The 19,823-nt window shown below is 46.4% G+C and overlaps 1 protein-coding gene across 1 annotated transcript in view; it reads left to right on the top strand.

The window, feature by feature from the left end:
- The window catches only part of LOC122939587 (cytochrome P450 2C29-like), a 91,678-nt gene that overhangs the window by 47,654 nt on the left and 24,201 nt on the right, over positions 1–19,823 (top strand). Inside the window, exons 6-7 of the mRNA XM_044295695.1 lie at positions 10,322–10,463; positions 17,041–17,228. Of these exons, the coding sequence (XP_044151630.1) occupies positions 10,322–10,463; positions 17,041–17,228 (330 nt within the window). The remainder of the gene's footprint in view (positions 1–10,321; positions 10,464–17,040; positions 17,229–19,823) is intronic.

Here is a 19,823-nt window from a genome sequence, read left to right as displayed (position 1 = left end):
CGCTGTCCTGTTGTGGCTGGGAAAGTTATTTAGTGTCCGTCAAAGCACATTTTTTGTTCTGGGTTGAAATACAATTCCCAATTTAGCAATTTCATAATTTAGTCGTTTCTGCTATATCAGAGCTATTTGAAATCTATCCCTAAAAGGGTAGATCATATTGAAGGTGCACATAGGGTCATTCAGAATAACTTCACACACACGCTTCTGTGCATTTCCAAGTCTAATTCTGTCACTAAATCCATACCGGTCACCCAGCGCCTAAATACTAGGCCTCAAATTTATATCCCGCTGAATTTGAATACAATACATTGGGCCAAATAATATATTTGTTGTTGTGGTGAACCATAACAATGAGAAAAACATCTAGTAAGGGACGCGGACGTGGACATGGTCGTGGTGGTGTTAGTGGACCCTCTGGTGCTGGGAGAGGACGTGGCCGTTCTGCCACATCCACACGTCCTAGTGTACCAACTACCTCAGGTCCCAGTAGCCGCCAGAATTTACAGCGATATATGGTGGGGCCCAATGCCGTTCTAAGGATGGTAAGGCCTGAGCAGGTACAGGCATTAGTCAATTGGGTGGCCGACAGTGGATCCAGCACGTTCACATTATCTCCCACCCAGTCTTCTGCAGAAAGCGCACAGATGGCGCCTGAAAACCAACCCCATCAGTCTGTCACATCACCCCCATGCATACCAGGGAAACTGTCTCAGCCTCAAGTTATGCAGCAGTCTCTTATGCTGTTTGAAGACTCCGCTGGCAGGGTTTCCCAAGGGCATCCACCTAGCCCTTCCCCAGCGGTGAAAGACATAGAATGCACTGACGCACAACCACTTATGTTTCCTGATGATGAGGACATGGGAATACCACCTCAGCATGTCTCTGATGATGACGAAACACAGGTGCCAACTGCTGCGTCTTTCTGCAGTGTGCAGACTGAACAGGAGGTCAGGGATCAAGACTGGGTGGAAGACGATGCAGGGGACGATGAGGTCCTAGACCCCACATGGAATGAAGGTCGTGCCACTGACTTTCACAGTTCGGAGGAAGAGGCAGTGGTGAGACCGAGCCAACAGCGTAGCAAAAGAGGGAGCAGTGGGCAAAAGCAGAACACCCGCCGCCAAGAGACTCCGCCTGCTACTGACCGCCGCCATCTGGGACCGAGCACCCCAAAGGCAGCTTCAAGGAGTTCCCTGGCATGGCACTTCTTCAAACAATGTGCTGACGACAAGACCCGAGTGGTTTGCACGCTGTGCCATCAGAGCCTGAAGCGAGGCATTAACGTTCTGAACCTGAGCACAACCTGCATGACCAGGCACCTGCATGCAAAGCATGAACTGCAGTGGAGTAAACACCTTAAAACCAAGGAAGTCACTCAGGCTCCCCCTGCTACCTCTTCTGCTGCTGCCGCCTCGGCCTATTCTGCTGCTGCCGCCTCGGCCTCTTCCTCCGCCTCTGGAGGAACGTTGGCACCTGCCGCCCAGCAAACAGGGGATGTACCACCAACACCACCACCACCACCTCCGTCACCAAGCGTCTCAACCATGTCACACGCCAGCGTTCAGCTCTCCATCTCACAAACATTTGATAGAAAGCGTAAATTCCCACCTAGCCACCCTCGATCCCTGGCCCTGAATGCCAGCATTTCTAAACTACTGGCCTATGAAATGCTGTCATTTAGGCTGGTGGACACAGACAGCTTCAAACAGCTCATGTCGCTTGCTGTCCCACAGTATGTTGTTCCCAGCCGGCACTACTTCTCCAAGAGAGCCGTGCCTTCCCTGCACAACCAAGTATCCGATAAAATCAAGTGTGCACTGCGCAACGCCATCTGTGGCAAGGTCCACCTAACCACAGATACGTGGACCAGTAAGCACGGCCAGGGACGCTATATCTCCCTAACTGCACACTGGGTAAATGTAGTGGCAGCTGGGCCCCAGGCGGAGAGCTGTTTGGCGCACGTCCTTCCGCCGCCAAGGATCGCAGGGCAACATTCTTTGCCTCCTGTTGCCACCTCCTCCTTCTCGGCTTCCTCCTCCTCTTCTTCCACCTGCTCATCCAGTCAGCCACACACCTTCACCACCAACTTCAGCACAGCCCGGGGTAAACGTCAGCAGGCCATTCTGAAACTCATATGTTTGGGGGACAGGCCCCACACCGCACAGGAGTTGTGGCGGGGTATAGAACAACAGACCGACGAGTGGTTGCTGCCGGTGAGCCTCAAGCCCGGCCTGGTGGTGTGTGATAATGGGCGAAATCTCGTTGCAGCTCTGGGACTAGCCAATTTGACGCACATCCCTTGCTTGGCGCATGTGCTGAATTTGGTGGTGCAGAAGTTCATTCACAACTACCCCGACATGTCAGAGCTGCTGCATAAAGTGCGGGCCGTCTGTTCGCGCTTCCGGCGTTCACATCCTGCTGCTGCTCGCCTGTCTGCGCTACAGCGTAACTTCGGCCTTCCCGCTCACCGCCTCATATGCGACGTGCCCACCAGGTGGAACTCCACCTTGCACATGCTGGACAGACTGTGCGAGCAGCAGCAGGCCATAGTGGAGTTTCAGCTGCAGCACGCACGGGTCAGTCGCACTACAGAACAGCACCACTTCACCACCAATGACTGGGCCTCCATGCGAGACCTGTGTGCCCTGTTGCGCTGTTTCGAGTACTCCACCAACATGGCCAGTGGCGATGACACCGTTATCAGCGTTACAATACCACTTCTATGTCTCCTTGAGAAAACACTTAGGGCGATGATGGAAGAGGAGGTGGCCCAGGAGGAGGAGGAGGAGGAGGAGGAAGAGGGGTCATTTTTAGCACTTTCAGGCCAGTCTCTTCGAAGTGACTCAGAGGGAGGTTTTTGGCAACAGCAGAGGCCAGGTACAAATGTGGCCAGCCAGGGCCCACTACTGGAGGACGAGGAGGACGAGGATGAGGAGGAGGTGGAGGAGGATGAGGATGAAGCATGGTCACAGCGGGGTGGCACCCAACGCAGCTCGGGTCCATCACTGGTGCGTGGCTGGGGGGAAAGGCAGGACGATGACGATACGCCTCCCACAGAGGACAGCTTGTCCTTATCCCTGGGCAGCCTGGCACACATGAGCGACTACATGCTGCAGTGCCTGCGCAACGACAGCAGAGTTGCCCACATTTTAACCTGTGCGGACTACTGGGTTGCCACCCTGCTGGATCCACGCTACAAAGACAATGTGCCCACCTTACTTCCTGCACTGGAGCGTGATAGGAAGATGCGCGAGTACAAGCGCACGTTGGTAGACGCGCTACTGAGAGCATTCCCAAATGTCACAGGGGAACAAGTGGAAGCCCAAGGCCAAGGCAGAGGAGGAGCAAGAGGTCGCCAAGGCAGCTGTGTCACGGCCAGCTCCTCTGAGGGCAGGGTTAGCATGGCAGAGATGTGGAAAACTTTTGTCAACACGCCACAGCTAACTGCACCACCACCTGATACGCAACGTGTTAGCAGGAGGCAACATTTCACTAACATGGTGGAACAGTACGTGTGCACACCCCTCCACGTACTGACTGATGGTTCGGCCCCATTCAACTTCTGGGTCTCTAAATTGTCCACGTGGCCAGAGCTAGCCTTTTATGCCTTGGAGGTGCTGGCCTGCCCGGCAGCCAGCGTTTTGTCTGAACGTGTATTCAGCACGGCAGGGGGCGTCATTACAGACAAACGCAGCCGCCTGTCTACAGCCAATGTGGACAAGCTGACGTTCATAAAAATGGACAGTCCATGGCATGGATCCCACAGGACCTGTCCGTCCCTTGTCCAGATTAGACATTAACTACCTCCCCATAACCATATATTATTGGACTCCAGGGCACTTCCTCATTCAATCCTATTTTTATTTTCATTTTACCATTATATTGCGATGCTACCCAAAGTTGAATGAACCTCTCCTCTGCCTGTGTGCTAGGCCTAAATATATGCCAATGGACTGTTGCAGTGGTGGCTGACATGAAGCCTGATTCTCTGCTATGACATGCAGACTAATTCTCTGCTGACATGAAGCCAGATTGTCTGTTACGGGTCCTCCCTCCTCTGCCTGGGTGCTGGGCCTAAATTTATGACAATGGACTGTTGCAGTGGTGGCTGACGTGAAGCCTCATTCTCTGCTATGACATGCAGACTGATTCTCTGCTGACATGAAGCCAGATTGTCTGTTACGGGACCTCTCTCCTCTGCCTGTGTGCTAGGCCTAAATATATGCCAATGGACTGTTGCAGTGGTGGCTGACGTGAAGCCTGATTCTCTGCTATGACATGCAGACTGATTCTCTGCTGACATGAAGTCAGATCCTCTGTTACGGGACCTCTCTCCTCTGCCTGTGTGTGTGCTGGGCCTAAATATATGCCAATGGACTGTTGCAGTGGTGGCTGACGTGAAGCCTGATTCTCTGCTATGACATGCAGACTAATTCTCTGCTGACATAAAGACAGATTCTCTGTTACGGGACCTCCCTCCTCTGCCTGGGTGCTGGGCCTAAATATATGCCAATGGACTGTTGCAGTGGTGGGTGACGTGAAGCCTCATTCTCTGCTATGACATGCAGACTAATTCTCTGCTGACATGAAGACAGATTCTCTGTTACGGGACCTCCCTCCTCTGCCTGGGTGCTGGGCCTAAATATATGCCAATGGACTGTTGCAGTGGTGGCTGACGTGAAGCCTCATTCTCTGCTATGACATGCAGACTAATTCTCTGCTGACATGAAGACAGATTCTCTGTTACGGGACCTCCCTCCTCTGCCTGGGTGCTGGGCCTAAATATATGCCAATGGACTGTTGCAGTGGTGGGTGACGTGAAGCCTCATTCTCTGCTATGACATGCAGACTAATTCTCTGCTGACATGAAGACAGATTCTCTGTTACGGGACCTCTCTCCTCTGCCTGTGTGTGTGCTGGGCCTAAATATATGCCAATGGACTGTTGCAGTGGTGGCTGACGTGAAGCCTCATTCTCTGCTATGACATGCAGACTAATTCTCTGCTGACATGAAGACAGATTCTCTGTTACGGGACCTCCCTCCTCTGCCTGGGTGCTGGGCCTAAATATATGCCAATGGACTGTTGCAGTGGTGGCTGACGTGAAGCCTCATTCTCTGCTATGACATGCAGACTGATTCTCTGCTGACATGAAGCCAGATCGTCTGTTACGGGACCTCTCTGCTCTGCCTGTGTGCTAGGCCTAAATATATGCCAATGGACTGTTGCAGTGGTGGGTGACGTGAAGCCTCATTCTCTGCTATGACATGCAGACTGATTCTCTGCTGTCATGAAGCCAGATTGTCTGTTACGGGACCTCTCTGCTCTGCCTGTGTGCTAGGCCTAAATATATGCCAATGGACTGTTGCAGTGGTGGGTGACGTGAAGCCTCATTCTCTGCTATGACATGCAGACTAATTCTCTGCTGACATGAAGACAGATTCTCTGTTACGGGACCTCCCTCCTCTGCCTGGGTGCTGGGCCTAAATATATGCCAATGGACTGTTGCAGTGGTGGGTGACGTGAAGCCTCATTCTCTGCTATGACATGCAGACTAATTCTCTGCTGACATGAAGCCAGATTGTCTGTTACGGGACCTCTCTCCTCTGCCTGTGTGTGTGCTGGGCCTAAATATATGCCAATGGACTGTTGCAGTGGTGGCTGACGTGAAGCCTCATTCTCTGCTATGACATGCAGACTAATTCTCTGCTGACATGAAGACAGATTCTCTGTTACGGGACCTCCCTCCTCTGCCTGGGTGCTGGGCCTAAATATATGCCAATGGACTGTTGCAGTGGTGGCTGACGTGAAGCCTCATTCTCTGCTATGACATGCAGACTGATTCTCTGCTGACATGAAGCCAGATCGTCTGTTACGGGACCTCTCTGCTCTGCCTGTGTGCTAGGCCTAAATATATGCCAATGGTCTGTTGCAGTGGTGGGTGACGTGAAGCCTCATTCTCTGCTATGACATGCAGACTGATTCTCTGCTGTCATGAAGCCAGATTGTCTGTTACGGGACCTCTCTGCTCTGCCTGTGTGCTAGGCCTAAATATATGCCAATGGACTGTTGCAGTGGTGGGTGACGTGAAGCCTCATTCTCTGCTATGACATGCAGACTGATTCTCTGCTGTCATGAAGCCAGATTGTCTGTTACGGGACCTCTCTGCTCTGCCTGTGTGCTAGGCCTAAATATATGCCAATGGACTGTTGCAGTGGTGGGTGACGTGAAGCCTCATTCTCTGCTATGACATGCAGACTAATTCTCTGCTGACATGAAGCCAGATTGTCTGTTACGGGACCTCTCTCCTCTGCCTGGGTGCTGGGCCTAAATTTATGACAATGGACTGTTGCAGTGGTGGCTGACGTGAAGCCTGATTCTCTGCTATGACATGCAGACTGATTCTCTGCTGACATGAAGCCAGATCCTCTGTTACGGGACCTCTCTCCTCTGCCTGTGTGTGTGCTGGGCCTAAATATATGCCAATGGACTGTTGCAGTGGTGGCTGACGTGAAGCCTCATTCTCTGCTATGACATGCAGACTGATTCTCTGCTGACATGAAGCCAGATTCTCTGTTACGGGACCTCTCTCCTCTGCCTGTGTGTGTGCTGGGCCTAAATATATGCCAATGGACTGTTGCAGTGGTGGCTGACGTGAAGCCTCATTCTCTGCTATGACATGCAGACTAATTCTCTGCTGACATGAAGACAGATTCTCTGTTACGGGACCTCCCTCCTCTGCCTGGGTGCTGGGCCTAAATATATGCCAATGGACTGTTGCAGTGGTGGCTGACGTGAAGCCTCATTCTCTGCTATGACATGCAGACTAATTCTCTGCTGACATGAAGACAGATTCTCTGTTACGGGACCTCTCTCCTCTGCCTGGGTGCCGGGGCCTAAATATCTGAGAATGGACTGTTCCAGTGGTGGGTGACGGGAAGCCAGATTCTCTGCTATGGAACCTCTCTCCAATTGATTTTGGTTAATTTTTATTTATTTAATTTTTAATTTAATTCATTTCCCTATCCACATTTGTTTGCAGGGGATTTACCTACATGTTGCTGCCTTTTGCAGCCCTCTAGCTCTTTCCTGGGCTGTTTTACAGCCTTTTTAGTGCCGAAAAGTTCGGGTCCCCATTGACTTCAATGGGGTTCGGGTTCGGGACGAAGTTCGGATCGGGTTCGGATCCCGAACCCGAACATTTCCGGGATGTTCGGCCGAACTTCTCGAACCCGAACATCCAGGTGTTCGCTCAACTCTAGCTAGGAGCAGATAATTCCTGTGAGCCTAAAAATACCAAATTGCACCACATTTTGCTGCAATTTCCTCCAGAATCTGGGTGTCCTCAAATGACGGGGCCAGGGGTTTTTGCTTTGAGATGGTGTGGCACTGGCTAGTCCATTTCTTGTATAGAAGGAACAGCAAAAGCTCATGAATGGAATAATGAATCATCTACAGATCCAGCAGAGGCCTATCCAGCAATTCAATACATACAACAGATATAGCATTCGTTAAACAAACGTTCATCACATTATAAAAGTTCATTTGGCAAGACAAACCTTCATGCGCAGTTTGCTTAACACTGTCTTTCCAACACAAATTCAGTGCGTGGCCACACTACGTGTAGGAATGTTAGGCTAACATGGTAGCGCACCATGTAAGCAAAGATACAGCTTGCCCTATCTGTAATTTAGTAGATGCACAAAAATGTTGAGGACAGCATTCAGAAATGTGGGCTTTCTTCAGCAATCGCCTTATACTTGTAGTGTGTGTAGTTTCCCAGACCTGGGTGTACTACAAAATAACTACAACATTTTGGTGCCAGTATTGACATGTCCATGGTCCCCACAAGTGAGAAGACAAAGAGTGATGGAATGTACAGTGCCTTGCAAAAGTATTCACGCCCCTTGACTTTTTTCGTGTTTTGGTGCCTCACAACCTGGAAGTAACATGGATTGTTTAAAGATTTGCATCATTTAATTTACGGAACATGCCGACAACTTTGAAGATGTTTTTTTTTTTTTTATTGTTACGCAAACAACAAATAGGACAAAATAACAGAAATTCAATGTGCATAACTATTCACCCCCCTAAAGTCAATACTTTGTAGAGCCACCTTTTGCGGTAATCACAGCTCCAGGTCGCTTTGGATAAGTCTCTATGAGCTTGCCACATCTTACCACTGGGATTTGTGCCCGTTCCTCCTTGCAGAACGGCTCCAGCTCCTTCAGGTCGGATGTTTGCGCTTGTGAACAGCAATCTTTAAGTCTGCTCACAGATTTTCTATTGGATTGAGATCTGGGCTGTGACTCGGCCGTTCCAACACATTTACATGTTTCCCCTTAAACCAATCAAGTGTTGCTTTAGCAGTGTGTTTGGGGTCATTGTCCTGCTGGAAGGTGAACCTCCATCCTAGCCTCAGATCTCGCACAGAGTGGGGCAGGTTCTGCTCAAGATTCACCCTGTATTTAGCACCATCCATCTTTCCCTCAGCTCTGACCAGTTTCACAGTCCCATCCCCCCAGCATGATGCTGCCACCACCATGTCTCACTGTGGGGATGGTGTTCTTTATGTGATGTGTTGGGTTTGCGCCAGACATAGAGTTTTCTTTGATGGCCGAAAAGTTCAATTTTAGTCTCATCAGACCGGAGCACCTTCCTCCATACATTTCGCAAACTCACAACGCGCCTTTTTGTTTTGTTGTTGAAAGTAATGGCTTTCTTCTGGCCACTCTGCCATAAAGCCCAACTCTACGGAGAGTGTGGCTTATTGTCGTCCTATGTACAGATCCTCCAGTCTTTGCTGTGGAACTCTGAAGCTCCTCCAGGGTTACCTTAGGTCTCTGTGCTGCCTCTCTGATTAATGCCATCCTTGCCCGGTCCGTGAGTTTTGCTGGGCGGCCCTCTCTTGGCAGGCTTGCTGTTATGCCATGTTCTTTCCATTTGGTTATGATCGATTTGATGGTGCTCCTGGGGATCATCAAAGATTTGGATATTTTTTATAATCTAACCCTGACTTGTACTTCTCAACAACATTGTCCCTTACTTGTTTGGAGAGCTCCTTGGTCTTCATGGCAGTGTTTGGTTAGTGATGACTCTTGCTTAGGTGTTGCAGCCTCTGGTGTGTATATGTAATGACAGATCGTGTGACACTTAGATTGCACACAGGTGACATCATGTCACTAATTATATGACTTCTGAAGGCAATTGGTTGTACCAGAGCTTTTTATGGGCTTCCTAACAAAGAGGGTGAATACATACGCACATGGCAATTTTCTGTTTTCTATTTCTATATAATAGTGTTATTTATATATTTTTTCTAATTTCACTTCACCAACTTCGACTATTGTGTTCTGATCATCACTTACAATTCAGATTAACAAAACATTGAACTTAAGGCTGTAATGTAGCAAAACACGAAAAAGGGGGGGGGGGTGAATACTTTTGCAAGGCACTGTAGCTGGTTGATCTCTGCTTATTCCAACGCTGTGTATATCCAGGGTCCAGCAAAAAGTCGGCACTAATCATTATTGTAAAATGATTATAATCTACAAGCTCTCTTTTTCCCCTGTGTTCAGTTTGACAAGTTTAGAGCATGTTTACCCTGCTCACCACAGATGGTTTTACTGCAGTGGACCCTCGTATCTGACCAGATTTGCCTGGTGCTGACACTGGTCCTGAAGAAGAATGAATCTAATCTGTCACTTATACTATAATGAAGACATTTCCAGTAAATTAATTAGACATGAGCGAATAATTGAAAAGTTTGATTCGGCTGATTCATAGAATTTTACAAAAATTTTTGATTTGTGATGAATTACTTCGTCATGAAGCACGATTTAAAAAAAAATTGTGGGTGAAATGACAGGGAGCTACTGTCAGATGCTGTGTTCATACATGATTGCCGCATCTGAGTGTAAAAACGTGTAAGATTAACAATAAAAAAAAATTCAATTAAACTTACCATTTGCTCGCAACGGGCCGGCCGCCGCGATCTTGCTTGAAGATCTGAAGCAAATTCTCTTGCGGCGCGAGATTACGTAATCACACCGCCTTGCGTGGTGACGTTATACATCACTACTCACGGGATTTCGGACAAGATCTTTAATCAAGATGGACGCTGGCTGGCCTTTACGAGGAAATGGAGGTTTTTTACACTATTTCAGGTTAAATCGATTCACTGTCATGAAGCACGAGGAAATTCAGCTTTGAGGAGAATCAAATTTATCCTGAAATTCGGATCAAATTCCACTTCATGGGATTCGATTCGCTCATCTCTAAAAATAATCACATTCCTGACTGAATGTTCTTTGCTTCCTCAGGTGGAAAATGAGGTGGATCCCGATTTCTGTGACACCAGTCTCCCTGCGATGGTTTTAACAACTTTAGCAGCAGGAACTGAGACGACAGCTGCCTCCCTAAAATTCATTGTGGTGCTATTGGCCCATTATCCAGAAGTGCAAGGTATGAACATGACTGACCCTGCCCTTAGAACATCATAAGCAATGAACTACAGTACATGAAGAAATGCAGGATAACAGTCAGAGGAGGTAAAAATAAGACATGTTCAATACTTTGATTTTGAAGATCAGTTATACAGAATAAAGTGTCGGATGAAACCTGATCCTCATATTACTGGTTATATCTAAGCCAGTAACAAAACCAGTATTAATGCTCCAATAAAAATGCAAGGACTGAGATGACGTATGCAAGGGCTGTCCCAACAAATGCACTACCAATAGAGGGCCAGCATGCAATAGTGACAAGTACAACTGGACAGTTTAAAGCAAGAGCACTGGAAGGGTCTTAAAGATCAAATATACAAACCCAATACACAAGTAATCTAATGTACAGCTGAAAGCAGAAGTTTATATACACTATAATAATTATTATTATTTGCCAAATGCCAGAATAATGAGAGAGAGAGAGAGAGAGAGAGAAAATGTTTTAAGGCATTTTTATTACTTTCTGCAATTTCAAAAGTTTACATACACTAAGATTACTATGCCTTTAAACAATTCTGGACTGCCCATATGACGATGTCATGTGTTTGGAAGCTTCTGTTAGGTTTGTTGGTTAGAGCCACCCCTGTGGATGTATTTAAATGCACACCTGAAACACACTGCTTCTTTGAGTAGCACCATGGGAAAGTCTAAAGAAATAAGCCAAGTTATCAGGAAGGGAATTGTGGACTTGCACAAGTCTGGCTCAACCTTGGGTGCAATTTCAAGATACCTGAAGGTGCCTCATTCATCTGTACAATCAATTATACGTACAAGTACAAACAAGATGGGAATGTCCAGCCATCATACCGCTCAGGAAAGAGACGGGTTCTGTGTCCCAGAAATGAACGTGCTATGGTCCAACATGTGCATATCAATCCAAAAGCAAAAGACCTTGTGAAGATGATGGCGGAAGCTGGTAAGATTGTGTCAATATCCACCGTGAAACTAGGACTGTATCAACTTGGGCTGAAAGGCCACTCTGCCAGGAAGAAGCCATTACTCCAAAAGATGAATGTTTGCAAATGCACACAGGAACAAAGACCTACATTTTTGGAGACATGTCCTGTGGTCTGACGAAACTAAAATTGAACTTTTTGGCTATAATGACCATCACTACGTTTGGAGGAAAAAGGAAAAACCTTGCAGGTGTGAGCAAGGCGACCAACAAACATGGCTCAGTTACACCAGTTTTGTCAGGAGGAATGGTCCCAAATTACGACCAACTATTGTGAGAAGCTTGTGGAAGGATATCCAAAACGTTTGACCCAAGTCATATAGTTTAAGGGCAATGGTACCAACCATTAATGAAATGTATGTAAACTTTTGACTTTGCAGAAAGTAATACAAATGCTTTAAAACATTCTCTCTCTCATTATTCTGGCATTTGGCAAATAATAATAATTATGGTAATCCTAATTGACCAAAAACAGGAAAGGTTTATTCTGATTTCATGTCAGATATTGAGAAAAACATGCATATGTGTATTTTTATATAGTGTATGTAAACTTCTGGTTTCAACTGTATGTACACAGTGACTCCACCAGCAGAATAGTGAGTGCAGCTCTGGAGTATAATACTCCTACTACTCGTCAGTCGTTCTGTCAGAAATCGATCACCGAAGCAATTGCCAAGAGACAACAGTATGCTTGCACACATCCAACGGCACAGAAGCTGAACGTGCTCATGGCCAAGTTTCTGGTGCTACAGTCCCTCCCTTTCCAAGTGGTGGACTCTGCACCTTTCAGAGAACTGATGGCTTGTGCCGAGCCAAGGTGGAGAGTCTCAAGCCGTCATTTCTTTCTGAAAAAGGCAGTACCAGCCCTGCACAAACATGTAGGTGGGCCAGTCCTTGAGCCTATTGGTGTCTGCCAAAGTACACGGCAGCTCTGACGTGTGGAGCTGTATCTACGGTCAGGGAGAGTACATGTCCTTTACGGCCCACTGGGTGAAAGTGGTTCCTGCACAGCCACAACAGAAACTTGGCAAGGTCACGCCGCTTCAGCCTCCTTGTTGTCACGCCATTGGTCCAGCGACAATGTCCACCTATGCCTCTTCATCCTCCACCATGTCCTCAGCCTCCTCTGCAGGGACAAGTCACAGTGTCCCACCAGCATATTACATGTGCAGGGCTAGGCGGTGTCACGCTGTTCTGCACCTGGTTTGCCTTGGCGAACGGAGTCACACAGGGGAGGAACTTCTCAGTGTTATGCATCAAGAAATCTAATCCTGTCATTCTCCGCAACAATTGAAAATCGGAACCATGGTGACCGACAACGGGAAGAACATGGTGTCGGCGCTGCGTCAAAGAAGGATGATCCATGCTCCCTGCATGGCACATGTGTTCAATCTGGTTGTCAAGCTATTCCACTCCTCTGCAAGACATCCTAAAAATGGCCAGGAAACTTTGCATGCACTTCAGACACTCGTACACCGTAAAGCATATCCATCTTGTTCTGCAGTGGCAGAACGGCGTACCCCAACATAGGCTGATATGCAACGTTTCCACCTGTTGGAATTCCACCCTCCATATGTTGGACCGACTGTACGAACATATAAAGGCTATCAACGATATCTTGATGATGCAAGCGGATAGGAGTACTCCCCTGTGTAACTTCGATGTCAGCCAGTGGCAGCTCATGCGTGACACCTGCCTTTTGCTCAGGTCCTTTGAGGACGCCACGTTATTTGTCAGTCGCCAGGACTAGGGGATGAACAACGTCATTCCTGGAACGGAGACAGGAGACGTGGCACCTAGATCTCATGGCCACAGGAGAAGTGTTGAGCGTGAATATTCAAATAGCGAATATTAATCTCGAATATCGCAACTTCTCTATTTCGCGAATTTTTCTAATATAGTGCTATATATTCGCTATATCGAATATTCGTCAATTTTTAACATCCGAAAACATGATTCCTCCCTGCTTCTTTCTTGTAGGTCAATGAGTCATTGGTCCACAAGCAACTTAAGCAGGAAGAAATCATGTTTTTATATGGAAAAAAATTACGAATATTCTAAAAAACAAATATATAGCAATATAGCTGATATATTTGCTATTTAGAATATTCGCCTTTCCAATCTGTACAGTTGTTCGCATACTCCTCCCCGACAAGCGTCCCCGTCACCATGGGAACGCCTGTGGGTTAGAAAATATCATCAGATCTGAGTTTTCCCTGAGATCATGAAAACTCAGATCCGATGGTATATTCTATCCCACAGGCGTTCCCATCGGGGAGGAGTATGCCAAAGTGGAATAACAGTACAGACTGAAAAATAAAAAAGAAAAATATTCTAAATAACGAATATTTTACCTATATTGCTATAACTTATTTTTTTTAGAATATTCGTCATATTCTAAAAAACTAAGTTATAGCAATATAGTGAATATTCGTAAAATACACATATAGACTGCAATTTAGCTAATATAGTGCTATAGTATTTTTTTTATAGTGTAAATTTTCAGTTCAGAAGAGAAAAAAAAAATACTATAAAAAAGATTATAGCACTATATTACCGGTAACTAAATTGCAGTCTATATGTGTATTTTACGAATATTCACTATATTGCTATAACTTTGTTTTTTAGAATATTCATCATATTCTAAAACAAGAATATATAGAAATACACATATAGCCTAGCCAAGTTAGGAAAGCAATACGCGACTATCACATATTATTCGCGATAAATAGAATAATAAATAGTTTTCGACGAATATAAGACGAATATTTAATCGAATATCTGCGAAATATCGCAAAATCGAATATGGCACCTCTTGCTCATCACTACACATGAGCCCTGTGGGGGCTGAAATGTGAGTAGGGGGAGGAGGACATTGGAGCTCAGGCTATGTGTAGAGAAATGGGTGGTTTTTCTACTCAGCTGACAGAACAGGAGGAGCAGGAGCAGCCAGAGGAGCTACAAGGCGATGAGGAAGACGAGGCAGAGGACCCAGACACACCGTGGCAGTATGCAGTGGAGATGGAGGCAGGGAGTCCCTCCGAGTCACTTGCACAAAAAGTCAGATGCATGCTCCACTTGCTTGCGTAGTGACAGCCGAATTGTCACCTACGGCAGAGGGATGACTTCTGGCTCTCCACCTTCTTGGACCCTCGATACCGGTCCAAAATGGGGGCTTTTTTTACACCGGCTGAGAAGGAGGACAAACTGACACTGAAGTACTACAGAGACATCCTATGTAGTTAGTTGGCCGCTGTCTATCTGCGCCATCATCGACCAGGGGGGCCCTCTGTGATCACGTTCCACTGCCATGGCTGCTGGGGAGGGGTGATGTGGAAGGAGCAGTACCAGCTCAATCAGCAGCAGCCTGAGTCTAGAGTTGCTGATAAGTAGCTTTTTACACCTGCATAGTGAAGAAACTACTCACCAGCAGCAGGTAGCCCTGGAGCAGGACCTGAACCAGCTGGTGGTGGCATACTTGAACAGCACCCTGTCAGCCGTCATAGAATAGCCGCTGGACTACTGGGCAGCCAAACTGTATTTGTGGCCTTCACTAGCAGAGTTTGCACTGGAAAAGCTGTCCTGCCCGGCCAGTACTCCATACATTGCAGATGGGATCTCTGTTAGACTAACTTGAGTCAGGGTTATTTGCACTGCAATCTGCGACTTTTCCCTGCTCATGGCAGGTCTAATAATGAGGGCGTGGTGTGTGCGGGTAAGGGGGTGGATCGCCAGGCCTGTCTCATTTATCATTTTCTATGCCTGTTTTACGCATCGAAAATGTTTTAAATCTTTGCCAGCAAGGAAGCTGGCATAGATTTAGACCAGCGGTGGATGACCAAAGTTATGTAGAGGCCTCTACATAACTCTGGCAGATCCACCACCTGCGTAGGGGTTATTAAGACCAGCGTCTAAAACACCAGTCTTAATAAATTACCTCCACAGTTTTTTCCCTTCTGGAGGACAGTTATTATGATTTATTTTTGCAGAATAGAGTGTCCTAAAGACTGTCATCTAGCTAGATCTCCACAAGAAAGTCAGTTCCTGTCCTGGGGCATACATCCTCTTTGATTCACAATCCACAAACATAGTACTGCCCACAGGGTTTTGAAATACCACCAATCAATCCGTACAATACACACAGACCCTCCCACACAAACTCCTCCCCTCTGGCTGTGATATGATTACTGAAAACAATGGGTAATATAATTATCAAAGGCAGAGAAATACAGTTTTATAAAACATATCACAGGAACCCCAAAACATGCAATAACCCCATAACCAATATATCCTCGGAACCGGGGGATCTGGGTGAACCACATGTCCAAAATTCACCCACATCCGTTCAGTAGTTTGGAAGATACAGTTTAATGCAGATTCCGCAGAACATATACAGGCTATATCAAAAATAATTACTGTATAATGTGTCCCCTGTTGTATAGTTTAAAACTACTGCCCGATGTCTTTGTGCACCAAATACCGGCGAGATGGCACCGTGTAGAAAAGTCCAAAAAGTGTCTGTGAGTTAAAAATAGCCGCCATCCATTGTTCTCCCCATGTGCTTCATCTATTGTTCTCACCATGTGCTTCATCCATTGTTCTCACCATGTGCCTCTGATACATGAAATGGTGGTCATCCAGTAACTCCACAGTATGTCCCCAGATGGTTCTTAAAGGGACATAATCCAGGGGCAGGAGGTGGGAAAACAGCCCCCTCCAAAACACTGTGGCGTAGTAGCTTTCGCCACAATCCTGTGTTTGATAGCCACCATGAAAGCCAAGGGTGTCCGAAGATGAAGCGATTCTTTGGCAACCCATCTGCAGTCCCAATGTGTTTTGTTAGGTCATATATATCTAAAATATAACATCATTATTTAGAGTTGAAGGAAGAGTAGACTCCAACATACATGACACTCTCCTGAAGATCAGCAAGAGGTGGAACCAGTGTTTTCACATCTGAGAAACTAGTGAGAATACTAAATGATTGCATGGACTATAACAGACACTTATGGATTGACCATGCGTCAATCCCATAAATGTCACTGAGCGTCTATAAAGTCTTTGGGTGGACATAGACATTAGACATTTATTGGTAAATGCAGTTGATCTTGGTGGAACGTAGAACTTGCTGCTGATTGTAGACCAGAAGTGGGCCAAGTAGAGTTTTAGAAATACGCAGAAAAGCATGGCATGAAAATACTACCTACAGTTATGACCAGTGGTAGATTAAGTAGACCAGCAGGGTTCACTGGGGAATGCTGGCCGATAGAAGAGGCTTCTAATTTTGTGTAGCAAGAAGATTCCACTTTATTAGAAACTTGCAGGCAGGACACTGGAAACTAGCATCTACTTGGCTCCAAGCCCGGTCATGCCTGCAGTGAATTTTGTTACATCTTCTTGTGAGATGTGTGGCAAAAAATGCAACATAATTTCAATGTGCAACAAATATTTGGGTACTTTGGCCGACAACTAGCCAAGAGAACCCCCTTCCCTAGTAGCCTTGGACCCTGGGTACCCACCCAAACTGCCTATATCCTAATCTACCATTGGTCACCAAGACAATCTTATCTTTGTCTCACAGCTAAAGTTCAGCAGGAGATAGATGAGGCAACCAAGAACTTGCGTCAACCTGAGATCGCAGACAGACCCCAGATGCCGTACACATACGCTGTCATCCATGAAATACAGAGAGTTCTTGATATTGCACCAACTGCACTTTTCCATGCCGTCAATCAAGAAGTCAAGTTCAGAGGTTACACCATCCCAAAGGTACTAACTCTTCTTTAGATTACGCAGAGATTAATCTAATGTATGACCCTCATGAAATATTCCTCCATAGGATTTTGCCATTTTATCTCAAGTTTTCCACTCCATATTTATTATAGTTCCTGATGTGCAGTGTTTTCAATGCAATTTGAAGCCAAAATAAGCTGTAGATCATAAAATGTAGTGTTGAGTGAAGCAAAACATCCGACGCAAAATTTGCTCCGAAGTTTATGAAAACTCTTATTCTAAACTAATCCAAATTTCCTCACGCTTCGTGGTAACAAATCAGTTTTCCTAAAATGTTGGCTGCACGTGTTACAAAATGTAACTAAGTGTAGAGGTGAAAAGCCCGGGGACGCAAGATCATCCTTAATGCCATGCATCCAGCCAATTTGCAGGTAGCCTTGCCCCTGCGATGTCACAGCTTAGCAGAGCCCTATAAAACCCTGAACTCATGCAGTCACCTCCATTTTCCTGTGAGCTGAGCATAGGGAGAGCTGTGACACGACACTCATGCACTAATTGTTAACAGAGATTATAGGATAATATTGGAGACTGCAGGGAGAGTGAAAGGAGAGCCTTCGGATTGCTCAACTGCAGACTCTGCTAGAATTTATCGCTGTGTACATAACTGTGCAGTGCACCAGGATTCAGAGTTAATCCATTCTATTAGCTGTAGAGTTACTCTGTCTCAGTATTACAGGTCACTGTTACCGGCAGGTCTAATTTATCGCCATGTACGTAAGTGTGAAGTGCACCAAAATTCATAGCTAATCCGTCCTGTTAGCTGTAGAGTTACTGGGCGTCAGTGTTACAGGTCACTGTTACCGGCAGGTCTAATTTATCACCATGTACATAGGTGTGCAGTGCACCAAGATTCATAGTTAATCCGTTCTGTTAGTTGTAGAGTTACTGTGCATCAGTACTACAAGTCACTGCTCCCGGAATGTCTAATTTTTCACCATGTATATAACTGAAATTCATAGCTAATCTGTTCTGTTAACAATGCAGTTGTTACACACTATGGCCAAACAAACAATTGCCTGGGCCCTCCAAAGGCACGGGTAGTGGCAAAAATGTTGTTGTAGCTGGCACAAGTAGCAGCAGAAGAAGGGGTGGCAGTAGCAGCAGCTGCAGCAACGGGCTAGAGCTACCACTGCCATCCAGCAGTCAGGGCTAGTCAACGTCAGCAGAAGGAAGCTGTCGTTCCTACCCATCGACTTCAATGTCATTTATTTCTCCTGATCCTTCTGATCCTCCTGGTCTTTTGTTTCGACAGCAATCGATCACCGAGGCAATTTCAAAAAGACAAGAGTATGCATGTACTCATCCACAGGCACAGAGACTCTATGTGCACCTTGCCAAGTTGCTGGTACTTTAGTCCCTCCCTTTCCATGAGTTGACTCTGCACATTTCAGAGAACTGTTGGCTTATGCACACCCATGGTGGAGAGTCCCTAGCCGACTTAACTTTTCCAAAAAAGCTGTACCAGCACTGCACACTTATGTTGAGCAGAAGGTGGGCCAGTTCTTGGGCCTCTCAGTGTCTGATAGAGTTCACACCAGCGCTAACATATGGAGTTGTAACTATAGTCAAGGACAATATATTTCTTTAACAGCCCCCTGGGTAAATGTTGTTCTATCCCAGACACAACAGAAACTTGGCCCTGTGACGGTAATACCACCTCTGTGTTGTACTGCTGGGATTTCTGCACCAATATCCTCCACCTAGTCCTCACCCTCCACTGTAGGCACAGTTCACAGTGGTCCTCCAGCATATCACCTATTGTATGCAAAGCTAGGCAGTGTCACATGGTTCTTGACCTCGTCAGCCTGGGCGAACAGAGCCACACTGGGGAGGAACTGCTCCACATCTTCAATAAAAAAAATTAATACTGTCTGTCTCCTCGCCAACTGGAGATAGGAACCATGGTTTCTGATAACGGGAAGAACATTTTGTCTGCGGTGTGACCAATGCGCCCTGCATGGTGAACATCTTCATTCTCATTGTCACCCAGTTCCTCAAGTCTTTCACTGGACTTGAATAGCTGTTAAAATGTCCAGGAAACTGTGCATGCACTTCATCCACTCTTACCGTGCAAAACATGCCCTCTGTCATGGATGATCCGCGAGAATATTGAACCATCTTCACAATATTATCAATATTACTATCCCTTACCGATCAATGGGCCTATTAAACAGTCCTCATTTCCATAGGCGCCCCCAGAGCTTACAATCTGATTACTCAGAGCGGCTCCTTCTATGTACCCAGAGAACAAAAGGATCCTTTTGTTCAAGTCCGTCAATATAGGCCAGCATGCTTCAGACTTCCTACAGACGTCGTCTCTCAGAATTCACTGGACATGTACATAGGACAAACATAACTCTAGGAGATGCCCAGGTAAAGTTATGGTGTTACCCCATCATAGAACCAGGTATAACAGTCATATTTGGTATCCCTGGACTCCATATTTTGTGGGGAATGTGAATCTGTGCTCGTTACTTATGTACAGCGGAGACATCCCGAGATATGGCACATACCATATTTCAGAACTGGCATTCATCTCAGAAATACAGCCGGCCCCAGCAGGGGGACTCT

Source organism: Bufo gargarizans, chromosome 5, assembly GCF_014858855.1.
Source record: "Bufo gargarizans isolate SCDJY-AF-19 chromosome 5, ASM1485885v1, whole genome shotgun sequence".
NCBI classification, from domain to species: Eukaryota; Metazoa; Chordata; class Amphibia; order Anura; family Bufonidae; genus Bufo; species Bufo gargarizans.
The sequence above is the reverse complement of the archived record's forward strand: the minus strand, read 5'-3'. Positions and strand labels throughout refer to the sequence as shown.